The sequence below is a fragment of the Scatophagus argus genome, chromosome 15 (genome assembly GCF_020382885.2).
Source record: "Scatophagus argus isolate fScaArg1 chromosome 15, fScaArg1.pri, whole genome shotgun sequence".
Lineage (NCBI taxonomy): Eukaryota > Metazoa > Chordata > Actinopteri > Scatophagidae > Scatophagus > Scatophagus argus.
Genome location: NC_058507.1, coordinates 13,688,432 through 13,706,362, shown reverse-complemented (window position 1 = coordinate 13,706,362; position 17,931 = coordinate 13,688,432). Strand labels below are relative to the sequence as shown.

Sequence of the window (17,931 nt, the reverse complement as noted above, 5' to 3'; positions counted from 1 at the left end):
AACCGTCGTATCTCAAACAGAAAGGTATCTCAGCAGAGACTGTGACTGGTGGCTTATAGATTTTTCACACTGAGAAATAGTGGATTCATCCACCATAGCATGCTTCACTGAAACATTCTGTCCCTCAGGATGTTGCATGAGGAATCAGCCCTGCTATTGGGGTGAACATTGCATGTAAATAAAACAGATTAGAACAATATCAAGAGGAGGGACTAAAGAATTCATCTCGTCAGGGGTGAAAGAAACAAGCTTTGCCATCTTAGAGTTACTGTGAGGGATGAACTGTGAGTACATTTTTTTTCTCCAAAGGATAAACAGACAGTGAAGACGATTTGATAGTTCTTGACTTCACCCTGTCAATGGAAGGTGATTATTAACATGATGGATCTATTTCACTGCTGTTTGGAAGACTAGACCTTATTTCTTAAAGGATTTTTGCATCTCTCACCTCAGAGAGAGGCAGATGGAGGCATCCAGCGGGTGGCCCTGAATTACAGTAATTAAAAAGATGCAGCCAGCCCTGAAAGGCGAGCCCAACATGAGAGCAAGACAGAGTCCAGACAGACGAGCAGTCAGAGGAGTGAAAGATCAGATACCGACCACCCTTTATCAAAGACTTTCTGTCTCTTCTCTTCCACGTTTTCTCTCTCTGTGGTCAGGCTGGCTTTGTTTTGGTTTTATTTTTTCTCCCTTCACAAATGTTGCTGCTGCTGATAAGATTCTCTGGGGTATTGCCAGAGCTCATTGAAGCCTTGACACCCTTTTCAGATGACCAGTAAATTCAGATGGATGGTGACTGGACGGCCTGATAGGGAGGGATGCTGGAAATCATGTGCACAGCAGGATCTGTGTTAGTATGGGCTTGAGTACTTTCACGTATGACACAGCAAACAGTGACAATGACAACTCAGTGATGTTAATAATGGAAAATTGGAGAAAATCTTTAATCCAGCCATCCTTGTTTGATGTTTTCTCTTTGCAAACATGGTGTGTGTTCACCTGTGCTGTTTATTATTTATTCCCTCTACTCACTTCTGCTTGTTCTTCAGTTAAATTCTTAATTATGTGTAATATTGTACATAATATTACAATATTATATTACATAATATTATGTGCAATGATTCCAATGGAGGTAGCTGCTTAGTGGGTGCTTATCAGAAGTCGCAGTAGGTCAGTAGTCAGGAAGAGCCCTAATAACCTTATTCAGCTTTGTGCAGAGGTTTCCAACTTCACTCTGAAGTCTCTTTTAACAAATAAATAAATAAATGCTGCACACGTGTTTACATACATCCATTCTACCTAATGTTTACACTTGAACTTCTGTTTTATCCTTTTTCTACTAATACTACATATTAAAAGAAGTGACAACACTATTGAACACTACCTACCTGTACGAAACAGAGATGAACAAAGGATTGCTTCATTTCACAGCAGGTGGACTGCAAACTGTAATAAGGAAGCTTTCGTTTCTGAAAGCTATCTGCTCTGATGGTTGTACACTGTCATAAAAAAATAGCAGTAATAACAACTAGAATTATGCATCATTTTCAAAAATACAAAATGTATTAATGTACGTTGTTCAATAAAGCTTAATTAGGTTTGTCTGAGAGTGAAGCTGTACGTATTTGGCTCCTTAACTGTGATGATCTGATGATATGACAGGACATGTGTTATGTACTGAGTAATTACACTCTCATGGGCCGTGAGCTAAAGCTTTGCGAACAGGGTTTACAGAAACAGTGCTTCCATATTCCCCACATACACACAGGTACATGAACACTCACACGTGCACAGGTTAACCCGGGTCTCATCCAGACAAGGTCATTGTTGTTGACGCAGGAGTGTCTGAGGAGTCGGTGTTGGATGTCCTTAAAAGAGAGCAAACCACAGGTCGACAATAACAGCTCAATCAGAGCTGCCTTCCACCTAATCTCCTCTGTCAAGGCAACATTAAAGTTGCATTGTAGAGAGGGAGAGCTCATGTGCCACCCAGCCCCAGCTTATTGGTACATAGCGTAGGTGCACAAAGCTGCTGGTTTCTCTAATCTACTGTTTGTTAGGCACTCTGGATTCTAATCATCATGACTCTAAACATAGCTTTCATTCAGTAGCTTTGATCAAGTATTTAATCACTTGCTTAGAAATCACAGTCATCAAAAGATTTTGAAAAAGGTATTTATTAAATGCTTAAAAGAGGAAAACTCTTTGTTTCTTATCATCAGAGGGCTCAAAACAAACAGTCTTTTCTGTGTAGGGATAAAAGCGAGCTCCACAGCAGGGGGACTTGTAAATTTACTGAAACAGTGCTAGGTATCGGCAAATCATTATGTCAAAGAGGAGTTGTTGCTTGGGGCCAAAGGGAGACAGAAAAACAGAACAGGCAGGCATGAGCGCAGATAAACATTTGTTGCACATCAAAGCCTTGAAGAGAGAAGGACATTAGAAGAGTCGATTCTTTCAGCCAGTGTGGAGAGAGGCGTATGCTGGGGATCAACTAGATTAAATGGGTCTCCAAAGTGAGCCATTGATTGTGAGAGCCAGGTTATTCTGCTGGATATTTAAAATGATTGGGGCTCTAATTTTGCTAATGACAAATTCATTCAACCTGTACTGATACAGGACAGCTTAGCCAACATCAAGGCATGCAAGTGCAGTGGTCACCAAAATGGAACAAAATGAAGCTCGCCAGGAACGGTCCTTGAGTCTAAGCACAAATAATTTCCATACTGAGCACAGAGGGAGAGGGTAAAAAGACTAAAAAAAAATTTAGAATTGCAGCATATATTGGCTGTTTTCTTTTCTCTTTTTTGCCAGTATTTTGGTGCCCAATTGGGTCAGGAGTTAAGCAAGACCCTGTGGACTGAGGACAGATGTAGTCCATCTCTGGCAGTGTTAATGTCCTTCCTCCATGCTCTCTGTGACCCGTGGAAAAAATGGTTTCAATGGTAAACAGGCATGTGGCCTTATTTGATGTAATTGTTCAGTGAGGTGTATTGAGGGGTTACTGACCTATTATCAGTTTTTAACCGCACTTTTAAATTGGAAAGTTAATAATGCAACTTGGCATTATTTCTAATAGACTTTTGTAGTTTAATCAATAAGACATATCCTGCAAATATAATCAATATGAATGAGTTTGGAAGGCAGTAACACATTGGTGTGCACACCTGCCCTTTTGTGTTAATGCGTGGATGTATCATATATAAAAAATATGACTACACTCTAAACTTTGCGACGGTCAGCAACTCAGTGATAATGGTGAGCCAGGTGTCTGCTCTTTGGCCAGCTGCCTGGAAATGGCATTGAATTCGACTGTCGGGCGGATGGAGGGTGGGGATATACGGTGCTCTGTGGAACAGATGTGGTGGGATTTTCATGAAACACATCAATCCTGTCGTTGGCATATAGCTATGACCTAGCCGCAAATCATTTCAGCGTGAGAGCTGCATTATGAAAAATGTCAATACGAAGCATAAGAAGGAGTGTCGTCTATTTATTGTCCACTAACCAGCTCCACAGTAAGGACTGTCAACACAACACACTTCTGAACATATCACTGCAACTTCAACTTCTAATTAGCTATTTTTAATTTCACACTTTCATTTATTACTTCTAAGTTTTTCCTTTATCTTATATTTTATCCTTACTTTTTCGTCAAGCACTTTGTGATATATATTTTTTTTTTTTTTTTTTTTTACTCAGGCTTACTTATTTTACTCCACATAGTCTGCAAGCAAATAAATTATAGTTAGAAAAACTAGCCATTAACCAGTGGTTCCCAGATTTTTGCCTTGAAACTATAAATTTACTATAAAGTATAAAGTAAAGCGATGTTTACATGCAACTCATACTCACAGCTTGGCTACTACGGGATTCAAGCAATTCAGCCTCCTGAATTTTAGAGGCCTGAAAATGTAAAAATGTCCAACATTTCACCAAATTTCAGAGAAAACTTGCAGTAAAAATCATGAAGCAGAAATAATGTTTGTTCTTCTCTGCTTTCTACTCATCACAGGACCACTCAGATTTATCTTGCATTTCCTTGGTGGCATCCAAACCGTCGGGTTGGGAACCACTTTATAACATTATTCAATATAATAGCCTTTCTGTATATCAAGAGTGTAGAGATTGTGGGATAAGTTAATAATTCTCTGTAATGAATAAGTACCAGATCAACAGCCAATTTTGTCCCCTGACCTTGTAAATAGGAGCCAGTGCCATAAATTAAATGAGGGGAAAATACAGTATCAGTACATATTATATTGGCAGCAGCTGGATTTATTAGTGACATCTTGCTGGTGATTTGATGGGAGCTCATGGGATAGATCAGCACACATGATCCAGATTAAAACATATCAGCACTTTACCCCCATCCAGGGCAGTCGCTCAACGCTGACCGAATAATTCCCCAGTCAGCACACTCACATGCATGTTGTATACACATGCACGCACACACACGAGACGCACGCATATACAATGGTCCCAATGAAAAACATCTGTCACTTCAGTAGTCTGCTTATCTGGCCAAGCCATGTTAGCGCTCTCCCACGAGGGCACAAAAGGCAGCAGCAGTGCTTTATGCTCTGCAGATGAGTTTGCTGATAGCCACACTGCTTTAGCTGGGAGAGAGCCGGGAGTGGTGATAGCAGGAGTCACTGTCTCTTCTTGCTTTTCTGTAAAACACAGACAAAAGACGTGCCAGTAGGGGTCATTAATTGTTTATGTGACACACACACACACACACACACACAGTGACACAAAAACAGCATTTGGTTATGCTGTTCTGACTACACATCACCCTCACCACTGCAACCACTTACACACACACACACACACACACACACACACACACACACTCTGCCACCCCCGCACCTTCAAAAAGATCCCCTTGAAGCCACACGGCCACCTCCTTTTCCCCTCCCCTCCTCGCCCCTCTCCTGCCTGCCTCTCATACTCTGAGGTCTGAGCTGCATGCTCACTGTCCCGAAACATGATGAACCATTCAGCCCTATGGGAATTTCTCCTCCCAGCAAGCTAGCTTCAGCTGCATCTGTGTCTGTCAGCTAGGCAGCGGCAGCTGTAGCAGCAGCAGTGGCGGTGTGGCAGTAGCAGCGACTTGGCTCAGGCGTCAGGCAGCCTCTCACTGACATTCTGCTTCAACTTGACTGAGAGGCGGCACACTTCATCCAGCTCAGCTGACACTCAGAGGAAAAGTTCCCTTTCTCTCCCTCGTCCTCTTTCTTTAGCTCCAGAGCAGGTTCTTTTAATTTATGAATGACTGAGGAAGGATGCTGTGTAACTTGAGGATACTTTTTCTCATCTGAACACACTGTGGCTGCGTTGGATGGCTGATGGGGATTGTGATGCTGTGCTCTGCGTCTCCTCAGCAGGGATGACCGAAGCCTTCTGGTGTCCACGTCTCCTCCTACTCTTTGTCCTCTTTCTCCTCTGCCTCTTTGCTCCCCTCTGGCATGCAAGGTTCAGGTCACCAGGCTTTCTCATCCACCACAATCCTTTCTCCAACTGTGTTGTGATCCTGTTCCTCAGCACCACACTTGACCCGAAGGCTTCCCAGGCAAAACAGAGGGATTAACTATGAACTTTGCTTTCACCCGGAGACACGCCGTTCCCTTAAACGGAAGACTGTGAGTTCTGATGAAAGTCAGCCGTGGGTATGTTCATTTTTTGTTCCTCTGTACAGCAGTGGCTTGTTTCACAGTCTCTAAAGAATTGAGAGTGATTGAACATGCACTTTTTGAGGAACGCACAAAGGCATGACCTGGATTTAAGGGTAAATAGCATCATGTGTTCACAAGTGCATGTCTGAGAGGTCTCAGCATGTATTTTTAATGTAGCCTTTTACCTTAATGAAGATGTGTGTGCCTCTATACTGCTGGAAGACTTGGTGTGTTGAAACGTGCCGCACATCGAATGGGCGACGTATCAATTTGGTCACATATCAGATACATTTTAAAACATAATAGTTATTGCCAAACGACTGGAAGAGATGTGTGTTTCCATAGGCTGTAAATCAGTAAATATCTCGCCTCATACCACACGACATATTTATTTTATAGGCACCTTTGTCTTTCTATTGTGAAACTATATCTCAGATTCAATCCGCTGCTGTAACCTACAATCCATCTTCATCTTCATCCACGTATTTCTATGAACACTCTTAGTCTGTCAGTGGTCCACCCAGTTTTAAAGCACTATAATACCCTCCACACACTGTTTCCCCTCCTACAGTCTCCTTTCAGACTTGGATCTCCTTTCAAAATTTGACATTGACAAACATTTCAGTTTAAAATTGGTAACCTTATTTCATTGCATTAGAGGTTTTTTTTTTTATTTTCTCTTTTAAAAGACCAATCAATATTTTTCTTCTAAAGCTAAAGTAAAGTGCTCCCACCTCCTTTCCCCTCCTCCCTTTGATTAAGTGAAAATGACAAAACAAGGAAGGATTAAGCAGTGAAGCGTGATTTTAACAAGACCATCTAGTCCCCACAGATCTTGTGAGATCTTGTGTTTCAAGAATTGTAGAAAGATGCTACTGCCCTTAATCAAACAAACAAACAAACAAAAAAAAACCCTTTGTAAGCAGCACAGCTAAAAACCATCAATGGTTTGGTGGATGAGAGAGAAAAACTGACCAGATTGTAGACCAGACTTGACTATTTCTGTGCAGCAATTTTACTTTAAATTGCACTCCTCCTGACTGGAAATGTGGCTTGGGAGTTGTCCAGCAAATATATTCTATGGCATCAGACCTACTCTCATTTGTCTCTAAATTCATACACAGTAGCCAGTAAGCAAAATTTTAAGTATAACAAGCTGAAATAACAGGCTTAGAAGGAGACACACAGATATGCACAGATAAATTTTAAATTTTCACTCTCATGCAATGTTATATGTGCTTCCTCAACAGGGTGTATGTGCTTGTTTTCCACCATTAACTGCAAATTGGTATTTGATCAGCATGGAGCTTATTCAAACCACTGCCTTTGTTTTTGCAGAAAGTAATATCAGCACAGAGAAAATTGTCCATGTTATGAGTTGGGTATGAACATGAGACGACCCAAAGGCAGAAACAGCATCAGACACAGACTCATATTTAGAAAATTCTTCATACAGGAAAACAAATGAGTTTATAGCCAGATCATTATCCAAATGATGGGCCATTAATGAAATGTTGCTGTCCCTCATAAAAGTGGAATGCCGAGAGGCATTAAGCGTTATGGTTTCATTCCCTTCAGCAGCTGCCAAAGCCACTGCGGTGTCCATAAGCAGATCATAATATTCATTTAATGATCAAATTCATTTTTAGTTGGAGAAGTAATTCAAGTTTCTACTTGTTTTAAAAAAATGACAAGGGAAAAATGATTTGGCACTGAATTGACACAAAACAGAAAAGTGTACTACAAGTACACATTATTACTTTTATTTTCAACTCGACACCTGACATTTACCATCCTAATATATGTCTCTTTGACTGATGGGATTCCATCACTGACACACACACATTAATATTCCAGATTGCATGTTTGGGAATCAGATCTTGCATGTGAACATCCATAATCCTTTCTCTTTTTCTTCCAATGCCCGAAATGCAGAATGAGTCAAGCGTTTTGTGGGTCCTCACATATGCAGGATTCTTAACCATGGGTCAGTGGGCTGACTACAGGATGCGTGAACCATTGTGCCAAAAAGCTCTGGGCTGATTTGCCCATCATACATACTCACCATGTAGACACACATGGTTTCGTTTGCCTCCTTTTCTTTGATTTGCCTCTCTTTTGTTTTCTTCTTCTTTTTTTCTTCTTCTTCTTCATCTTTTTCCCCTTTCTTTCACAAATGCCACCCACACACAAACACCGTTTTCTTGTTATGTTTCTGCTATACAGAGCAGCTGTGCTGCAACCAAAGGAGAGTGTAGAAAAAGGTTATGTATGACTGGGAGGCCTGGTCAGGGCCAGTGTATGGAGCCACTGCACAGGAGCACTGATGGCCAGGTGCCAGAAAACCTGCAGGAAGCCACCCTTCAGCATGTCCACCTCAGCACTCAGTAGGCTCAGGAAGGATCTGTGCAAGTTCGTCCTCACTCACACATTGGCAGGCTGAACACTGTTAATCACTGGATCGATGACCATTACTTATGCATACTGAGCTAAACATGATATTTCAGGAGGCGGGCTGGTGCTCACAGGTAATGAGAAAGTTTTTGGTTTTCTTGGCAAGAGTGAGGGCAAGGAGTCTTTGCACCACCATTTGGCACTGTTTCATAGTAATGACCTCTGAATGGAATGGGAACAAGTATGACCCCTCAATCTGACAGCGTCACAAGGTTCTTCCCTACATTGTGTGTCACATCTGATACCAAACTGCATCCATCAAAGACCAAAAACAGGCCACAACAGACTATATTCACTATTTATAGTGATGCACAGTCCACGTTTACCCTAGGCTCTCAGTTCTGAGTGTACCATTAAAACGCTTCCTGCTCCGATTTAGAAGCTATTAGCAGGCTTGACTTGTCCCACACCGGTTGAGGTCAAGAGGTAGAACAAGTCCATTTGTGGGTGTGTGTGTGTGTGTGTGTGCAACACAACAGTCACCAGTGAGTCAGGAATATCCTCATTTTTTGAACTCCACACGTCACTATTAATTAATTCTTTGTGTGTGTGTGTGTGTGTGTGTGTGTGTGTGTGTGTGTGTGTGTGTATGCAGAATGATTCAAGCATGTGGGCTAATAGCTGGTGTGTTCTGACTGACTTCCTAATATACTGCTTTCAAAGTCTTCCTACAGTTTAAATGATCATAGAACAATACAAAACAGGGATTACAATGAAGACAAGAGTACGGCTATGGAGACAGCTCTGTAGAGCTGATTTTGCTGCCTTGAGATACATACTAATATCAGAATGATAGCATGCTAAAAAGATCCTACGTTTCACAGGTGGAATTTTAACAGTATATACACTGAAAGAATGGCAGATTTGTTAGGCTGTGCTTTGCAAATCTTAGGTTGCTTTCTAATTGCTAATTAGCACTTAACACAAAGATCATAGCTCAAGCCAGGGTGAAACCAAATATATTAATTCCAAATATAATACCAACTCCAAATTTTATGGCCATCTATTCAGTAAGTGCTGACCCTCTGGTCAAACCGTATTTCTTGAGATATGCCACTAGAGAGGGTTTATAGAAAATATGAAAGGCTTTGGCAAGATTATTCTACTACTCTTTTTCTGCTATGGTAAACAATAAAAAAAGTTTGTGCACATCAGAGAATAGCACAGAGTGGACAAATTCTGTGGTTTCTCCTACACCAAACCGTGTAGGTTAATCATGTGGGGATTTGAGTGATGTGATATGAAATGTCATTCTATAACAAGATGAGGGACAATCCTAGTCCTGCAGGAGTACCCCTGCAGTGACTGGAATGTTATTTGTGTGGGCCTCAGGCTGCTGCTGGCACTCCTGCTAACCTGGCACTGTCAAAAGAATGCCAATGAGTGAGGAAGTAATTTCTGAAGGAGGCTACGTGGTACTAGTTATTATGTATAAAGCATCACATTGTGGTAAAAAACTGCAGTATATCTTAGGAGAATCTTTGACTACAAAGAGCAGTTAAGAAAGGTCTTCTTTTCACAAATGATGCTTCAAAGGAAGGAGCACTAGTACAAAATTCACAGGTGAGGTAGTTTGGGATGAACATTTATCTGACAAATCCAGCAATTCAAAGAAAATATACTGTTAATTACGTTCATTGAGTTTTATGTTCTCCCACATTTATCTCATTCCAAATGCGAGGAAACTGCAGAATGAAATATATCATCACTCTATCGCAGGAGCAGATCACTTATATTTGGTAACTTTAAGTTTTCTGTTTGGTATCTTGGTGATCAAAGAGAAAGTTTATCCGTCTTTCTGTGACTGCACATTTGCTGTGTTGTCCTGATACACACCACAATATCTCCCTTGCATTCCTTTGATGACAGACACTTCAAGTGTCTTTACAGGAATAGCCAGGATTTGTCAGCAGGGATCTGAATCATATCTTTGAGAGTCCATGCATGCCCCAAAATGGTGCTGATAAGTATGTGCTGATTGCTTGCTCTGCTTCTTTACAGGCATTTTTTGAAGGATTAGACTAAAGTGAGGATGTGTAAAGCTGTTTCTCTGCACACATTGTGTGCCAACACTATCACATCCATTTGCCAAATCTGGCCGACGGCCTGAAGTCAAGTGCTGCATCCCAACATGAGGTGTTTTCTCTGTGGAGGTGATCTGGCCCAGAGTTCACACTGAGATCCTCCAACAGTCTGTGCCTGATGGGTCATTTTCAATAGTAAGTAGTGACTCTGGAGGACATGAACATTTGGAACTTGGAAGGTCATACAAAGGATGCAGATGTTAGGCTGTAACATGGGCCTGAAATTCCCTAATTTTACACAGAACAAGTGGCACATCTGAAAGTACCAGTTCCAGATTTCAGTTAGCTGAGGTGTTTGCTGAGAGAGAATCATCTTTCTGGAAGGCTGGAAGGAGACGATGAAAACTTAAAAAAGTATCTCAACTGACAGTGTGAGACAGAGAGTCTAGCCTCACTGAATAGTCTGATTGAGTACAAATCTGTGCTTTCCCTACATTACATAATCATCCATCTGCTTATACAAATATACACAAACCCAGGGGATTTAATACTGCTTCCACACATTTGATAAAAACCTTTAAGGACAGAGCAAGACCACATGGCACTGTCATGCATTTGTAGGTCACGAAAGTAAGGCCATGAAGGCATAGAAATTTCCCACAGGCTTGTTTCAAATGCACAGATCCAGGTTGGCATGGGTAGCCTCTCAGTCACTATTAATTAATGCATCCAGCACCCAGGAATGAAATGTGTATGCACCCTACTGCTCTGACCTTAGAATAAAAGGGCCATATGTAAAGGAAGGTGTGGAGGGTGTATGCTGCCCTCTATTGGTGCACAGTGTGTAATCACATGTGAGTACTGTTCCTACTTGGTTTCTGACACAGTAGAAATTTTACAGTTGCAGTGGATTTGACTTAAACATCCACGACAACAGTTAAAAAGTGTTTGTTGAAGAGCAATAAAAACTATACACGTAAACTGTAACAGAGACAAGTTTTCAATTTTGCTAAACTGCTCTGAATACATGTTGTAAACCAAACTAGAAATCCTAACCTTATTAAGAAAATACCAGAAAACATGACTGATGTGATGACGCTGTATATGTAAATGCATGGCTGACATGTGGTGTATATGGAGTGTATGCACATTTGTCTGTTTCACCAAATTCAAAGTGGGACACAGACAGCATCTATCATTATATATTTTCAACAGATGTTCATGGCTGAAAGTGCAGTACTGTCTCCCTTAGAGTGTATCAAAGTATGATTTCTGTGATCAGGAGATACAAAGGTGCTTAGATTCATATGCTTAGCAGTGGAGATCATATTTCAGTAACTGGTTATGAAGAGAGACAGAGAATGAATGGAGAAGTACCCTCAAAGTTCAACAATCTCTAAACAGAATAACAAATTACAATAGATGCATTTAAATATTGTTGTATCTACACGCTTGTGGCTTTAGCAAAGGGTTCACAAACCAAAATTTATTTGCCATATTTTCTGATTCTTGTTATCACAGAGAAATGGCCATCTTGGTGAACTATAAACTGAGTTTATGAACTATTAATATAACAGCACTGATTTAGAGCAAGGAATTAAATTATGTAATGACCTGGATTTTTTAAATGTGCCACAGATGTTTGCAGAGATTGCCTAAAACACTCCATATGGGTATACTCACATGAACTTGATCTAATTGTGTGAAACATATGAATACAGTAGCTTAATTCCATTTTTTTCAGTAGACAGAACTGACAAATAACAGAGAAAACAGTGCCTTCAGTACTTTATTTATCATTCACTAAGGTAAATGCTATCAACTGTTAAGGATGTATAATGAACTCAGGTTTTACATTCAGTTTTAAAGAGCAACACATTAAGATTGTATGCATACTTGTATGTGTTGAGCCATGTGTGAATATTTGAAGTTCAGCATGCTGAACTGATGCCATGTAGTGGCAATAAATAGAGCTTTTTGGATAAAATCTAATGTTTTCTGTCGTTTCTTCCCAGGTGATCTTCTTGAAAATGACAAATCTAAACAGACTTATCACGGTTGGATACTAATAAACACAAGAGGACCATGGAAGGAGAAAACATACTGAACTCTACTTTAAATACCAGTACAATGGATATCCACTTGGTCACTCACAGTCTGTGGGAGGTGATCACCATTGCGACTGTGTCAGCTATAGTCAGCCTCATCACCATTGTGGGGAATGTCCTGGTGATGCTCTCCTTTAAAGTTAACAGCCAGCTAAAGACAGTGAATAATTACTATCTGCTGAGTCTGGCAGCTGCTGATCTCATCATCGGTGTTTTCTCCATGAACCTGTACACTTCTTATATACTTATGGGCTACTGGGCCCTAGGGAACCTCGCCTGTGACCTGTGGCTGGCAGTAGACTATGTAGCCAGCAATGCTTCAGTCATGAACCTGTTGGTGATCAGTTTTGACAGATATTTTTCCATCACCAGACCTCTGACCTACAGGGCCAAACGGACTCCCAAACGAGCTGGGATCATGATAGGTCTGGCCTGGCTGGTGTCACTTATTCTGTGGGCCCCACCTATTCTCTGTTGGCAGTATTTTGTAGGGAAAAGAACTGTGCCTGAGAGGCAATGTCAGATCCAGTTTTTCTCTGAGCCTGTGATAACCTTTGGGACAGCAATTGCTGCATTTTACATTCCTGTATCAGTCATGACAATCCTATACTGTCGAATCTACAAGGAGACTGAGAAGAGGACCAAAGATCTGGCGGAACTGCAGGGGATTAACTGTCCCACAGACTCTGGGGTCACCCATCCTCAGAAGACCATTATCAGATCCTGTTTTAGCTGTAAATTAAGGTCAGCTTCACATGACAGGAATCAAGCCTCTTGGTCCTCCTCCAGCAGAAGCAATGCTGCCAAATCAACAGCCACCGCCAGTGATGAGTGGTCCAAAGCTGGACAGTTGACCACCTTCAACAGTTATGCCTCTTCTGAGGATGAGGACAGGCCTGTGTCTCCAGGGGGCTTCCAGCCCTCCTTCAGAAACCAGGCTTGTGAGACCATCAAGAGTGGAGTGGGCAGTGAGAGTGAGCAGCTCAGCAGCTATGAGGAGGATAGCTTCTTCCAGACACTACCCAAAAGCAACTCACAGAAGAGCAGCAAGTGTGTGTCCTACAAGTTCAAGCCTGTGGCCAAAGATGCTCATGTGGAGCACCACAGCAAAAATGGAGATACTAAAATGGCCCCCTCAGCGTTCTCCTCAGCCGAGTCCATGAGTGTTCCATCAACGTCGTCGACATCTAAGCCCACAGATGCCACCCTGAAGAGCCAGATTACCAAGAGGAAGAGGATGGTGCTGATCAAGGAGAGGAAGGCAGCTCAGACTCTCAGTGCTATCTTGCTGGCCTTCATCCTAACATGGACGCCTTATAACATCATGGTGCTTATTTCCACTTTCTGTTCTGACTGCATTCCCCTCTCACTCTGGCATCTGGGTTACTGGTTGTGTTACGTCAACAGCACCGTCAATCCCATGTGCTACGCCCTTTGTAACAAGACTTTCCAAAAGACCTTCCGTATGCTTTTACTTTGCCAGTGGAAGAAAAAAAGGATTGAGGAGAAACTATACTGGTATGGACAAAACCCTGGGGTCAGCTCCAAACTGACATAAACTATTTTTTTAATGGTGTATGATGGCTGTAAAGTGAAAGTGTTTATATTAATAATCTTGGCTTTAAGGACTTCAATTCTTCATATTAGGTGATATCAAAAGTAAAAGATATTATATCAAGATACCATTCATAGTGCTGCTCATTAATCAGTAGTTCTGCTATAATATATGTTAATTAATGATCAAACTTTGGAAACTTTGGACGAACTTGATAAATTGGCCCAATAGAATCAATGACACTGTAAATAGATTCCAAAATACTAAAAACAACAGTTTTTCCTGATACTCTTATGCAGAAAATGGCATTAATTAACACACAGATTATTTCAATTAGATATCTTTTCTTATAATGAAAATTGTACATTGGTTTAATAGTTTCAAAAATTACCACTATCCTCCCCAAACTGTGCTCGAAATGTAACACATGCAAATATGTTTTATTCTGTAGGTGTTGTGTTTGTATTAAAGGTGCACACTTCGGACTGCTATTTTATTTTTAAGGGCTAATACATGTCGTCCTGATGTCAGAATCTGCTTGCTCAGTAACCTGATTGTAACTTGATGATAATCAAAGCCTTTTCACATGTGCCAGTGTCATTTGTGAGATGAATATGGATTCAGCTTCATTGTTTTCACATCACACATCTCAGTGGAAAATAAGGAGTAACGATTCCATAAAAATTAATTACAAAAATGAATAAACTATCCCAAACTCAACTCTACTGTTAAATCCCTACAATCCTAAAAGACTTAGTTAGTACTACTCAAACTACATGACAAACTTGCTAAACAATGTCAGTGTTTACAATAGGAAAAGTGCAGAGGATTTAGGAACACACAGTTTATTATCATCTGTTCATTATACTTCATCCTCAGGATATTTTCTTTTTATTATTATTATTGATATACAGTATTTGTTTTCTATAAATTACTAAAACATTGTGTCATCATACCTTCACTGTATTTCTGGCAAATCTTTAATGTACTGTGGTCAAAAAAAAAAAAAAAAAAAAAAGTTGTTTGTGAAATGTTCTGTAAACAGTGGCTGAGAGATGTCATTCAAAAGATATTTTACATCTGTCACAAGATAGTATGTGTTGAAACACTTGTTTTGTAAAACAAGTTCTGTGGTAAAACCAGAAATCTGCACTTTGAATTTGAGGAATGAAAGAGTTTTGCTTCTTGTATTGATAATGGTGTATGTTGGAAACAAAGCTAAACCGTGCTGCATTTTTATACTGTGTTCCAAGTGATTCATTTGTTTTTGTTTTTTTGTTTTTTTGTTGTTGTTGTTGTTTTTTTCAGTATTTTGTGGTCATGTCCATGCATTTCTGAATAAAATGTGGCAAATTAAATGTCCAGTTTAATGGCGAGGAGAAAATCACTGATGTACCTTGCTTGGGTCACAATAGCTGCCAAACCCAATGTCATTCACTATCACAAATCCAGAAAACCACTAAAGCTCATCCTTCTTGCAGTCTCCACTGGGAATCATTTTGACTGTGTCTGAAGGTCTCACCATCATCCATGCATACTTGCACAGTTGCTCCTTGTTGCAGTCCTTTTGCCAGTAGATGACATTCCTGCGATTGAGGTTGGCACCAGCACAGGCATCGTACCACCAACCTCCTCCTGGTACCCCTTGAAACTCCAGCTTAGCACAATTTTGGAAGTAGTTGTCATTGTCTCTGTCTTTGGTGGTGAATCTCTGGTTGTCATGCAGGTAGTTCTCTGTGTCCAGGGTAAGAGCGTCTACAGCTGTGCCCTGGAACAACCCCAGCCTCAGCCTGTATGCTGATGATTCATCCTCCACCAGGAATGGATCATACTCCCCCGTCTTGGTGATGGCATCTCGGTTCACTAGTTTTACTCCCAGTTTATAGAGCCCTGGGCCGCGGGTGAGCTGATGAAGGTATTCATTCCCAAGCCAGTGATCACCAGTTACATCCCCAAAGCCGAGCTTGTACTCAGCCCAGGTACGATCAAAATTCACGCTGCTATTGACAGTGATATGCTGTACCACAGTCCATCCTCCCTCCTGCATGGCACAGTAGACCATGATGGGGGAGTCACCTGGCTGGATCAGATACACCCCGTCTCTGGCCTGGCCTGAAGAGGTCATCAGCATTTCATGGCAGTCTCTGGGCAACACTGTTGATTAAATTAATATATCAGCCCTAACTGTGAATCAGTACAGGGTATTTGCACTTGTTTTAGCATGTTGGTGAGTGTAGCACACTCAGGGGTAACATGGGAGAGATACCTGCTTAGATCCTTTTCATGCTAAAATGATTGTGATAGTCACCAAAAAAAGTACTTTAACATCCCAAACAAGGTGGAGACAGATTCAGGGGTACAGTGATAATGTCAAACACTCAGTAGCAGTACAATGAGGGCTTTCAATGCCATTTTATTTTCTTATTTTCTTTGAAATCCAATAATCCCAAATTAATCACAATGAAATTTTTCTTATTTAAGTTAGTATATTTTGGATTTTGAAATATGCTTATTCATTTCTATGCTGAGAATTAGAGACTGATACCACTTTCCAGTCTGTCCATTAAAAATGAACACCTGGGAGGGAGTCAGCTTGACTTAGCACAAAGAAACAGTAAGGGAAAAGACTGAACATCTGAAGGGAACAAAATCTTCCTGCTGCCATTACCCTCACCAATTAAGAGGTTTGATTTTCTTTGTTAGTGGGTATGAAAATCAAAGTATAATAAAAATTACGTGTCAAGATTTTACAGGGGGTTATAAACTATACAATGAGTTATTTGCCCTAACTTCCTGGAGTGCTGGACCAACACCTACTTATTTGAAATGATTAAACAAACAAAATATGAATATTGTTAGTTTACAGTCTTACAGTCTAAGCTAAGCCAAGTGAACAGGCTGACAGTAGTAGCATCATACTTATCGAACAGACATGAGGGTTATGTCAGTCTTCTCATCTAACTCATGGCAAGAAGCCAGATAACTGTTTTTAGTGGTGAACACCACTTCCAGGAATTAATCATTACATTGATGGCAACAGCGCATGAACACTGTTTCTCAATGTCTCCCAGGTAAACATGGCAAAACCTTGATCAACTGCCAAACTGTTTTGGGAAGATAAACAAATTCCTTAATAGAACATAACACTTATCACTGATGAGTCACTGAGCAATTTGGGTCTACAGACTGGAATTTGACCCAGCCCTGCCCAAAGGAGAAGCAGATAATCAGAGAAAAAATAATGATAATTCAGTATTTAACAGCAATCACAGGGCTGAGTTTGAAAGCTTGAGCAGAAGTTATGTGTGCTTCATTCTTCAACATCTGCAAACAAAGTGTATTATTGAGATAGACAGCAAAAAGAAAAGTGAAAGCAAGAATTTGCACAAATAATTACCTCTCATTCCACGGTTTAGGACCAAGTTATGTTTCTCTGGATGAATGAGATTCAGGTTCTCAGCTTGGAGTTGCTCCATGTCAACTCCAGCCGCACTAAGCAGCAGCAGGGTCACCGCTGGCATCCAACATCTCAAACACTTCATACTTCGCCTTCCTCTGCTGTCAGACCAACAATGTTTAGTTGGTGAAACAGTACTGTGAGCTCCTGGTTGAACCTAATGAAATGTAAAATCAGCTAACCTTCAGTAAAGCCACATCTATGAGATGAAATATGATGTTCTCTGTACCCAAATCTTTTCCCACACTCACACTGCATTAGTCTACACTGACTGAATGAAAAACACTGGCAGCTGACTGCTGAGTTCAGATTCAGAGTTCACTGAAATCCTTTCAGTGTCCCAGTCATTGCTGGACTTCAGCCTCAGGTTCACATCACAATGACACCAAACCTCCACTTATCTGTGTCAAGTGAGATAAACCTACATGTAAATGGAGAGATATGAGCTATGTAAATGGAAATCTCTGACTTACCCAAAATCACTGCAAGACTGAATGAGGCTGAAGTCCAGATAAGACTGAACTGTTCAACTGAAACATGTTGCTGGTGATCTGGTAGATTTTTCTTCTACTCAACCGCACTTTAAAGCGAAATGACATAGAGTGCTGAGTTATAGTACAGCAGGTACAGTTGCACAGAAGTGTTTTGCATAAGA

At 40.7% G+C, this 17,931-nt stretch overlaps 2 protein-coding genes across 2 annotated transcripts; one reads left to right on the top strand and one right to left on the bottom strand.

The window, feature by feature from the left end:
• Positions 1-12,043: 12,043 nt before the first annotated feature.
• On the top strand, positions 12,044-13,884 carry chrm5a (cholinergic receptor, muscarinic 5a). The gene has a single exon (XM_046413000.1). The coding sequence runs from the start codon at positions 12,242-12,244 to the stop codon at positions 13,820-13,822; it is 1,581 nt and encodes a 526-aa protein (XP_046268956.1). The 5' UTR covers positions 12,044-12,241; the 3' UTR covers positions 13,823-13,884.
• A 1,341-nt stretch (positions 13,885-15,225) lies between these two features.
• Positions 15,226-17,880, bottom strand: zgc:194887 (uncharacterized protein LOC571819 homolog). The gene is made up of 2 exons (XM_046413007.1): positions 17,217-17,880; positions 15,226-15,973 (listed from the first exon to the last, which is right to left on the bottom strand). The coding sequence occupies exons 1-2, from the start codon at positions 17,359-17,361 to the stop codon at positions 15,279-15,281; spliced, it is 840 nt and encodes a 279-aa protein (XP_046268963.1). The 5' UTR covers positions 17,362-17,880; the 3' UTR covers positions 15,226-15,278.
• Positions 17,881-17,931: the final 51 nt, after the last annotated feature.

Bases quoted from the DNA above. Each gene is read 5' to 3' on its own strand.
- chrm5a (XM_046413000.1), top strand. From the start codon at position 12,242: ATGGAAGGAGAAAACATACTGAACTCTACTTTAAATACCAGTACAATG.
- zgc:194887 (XM_046413007.1), bottom strand. From the start codon at position 17,361: ATGAAGTGTTTGAGATGTTGGATGCCAGCGGTGACCCTGCTGCTGCTT. The intron at 15,974-17,216 runs GTAATTATTTGT...TTTAATCAACAG, and splicing joins CCTAAACCGTGGAATGAGAG to TGTTGCCCAGAGACTGCCAT.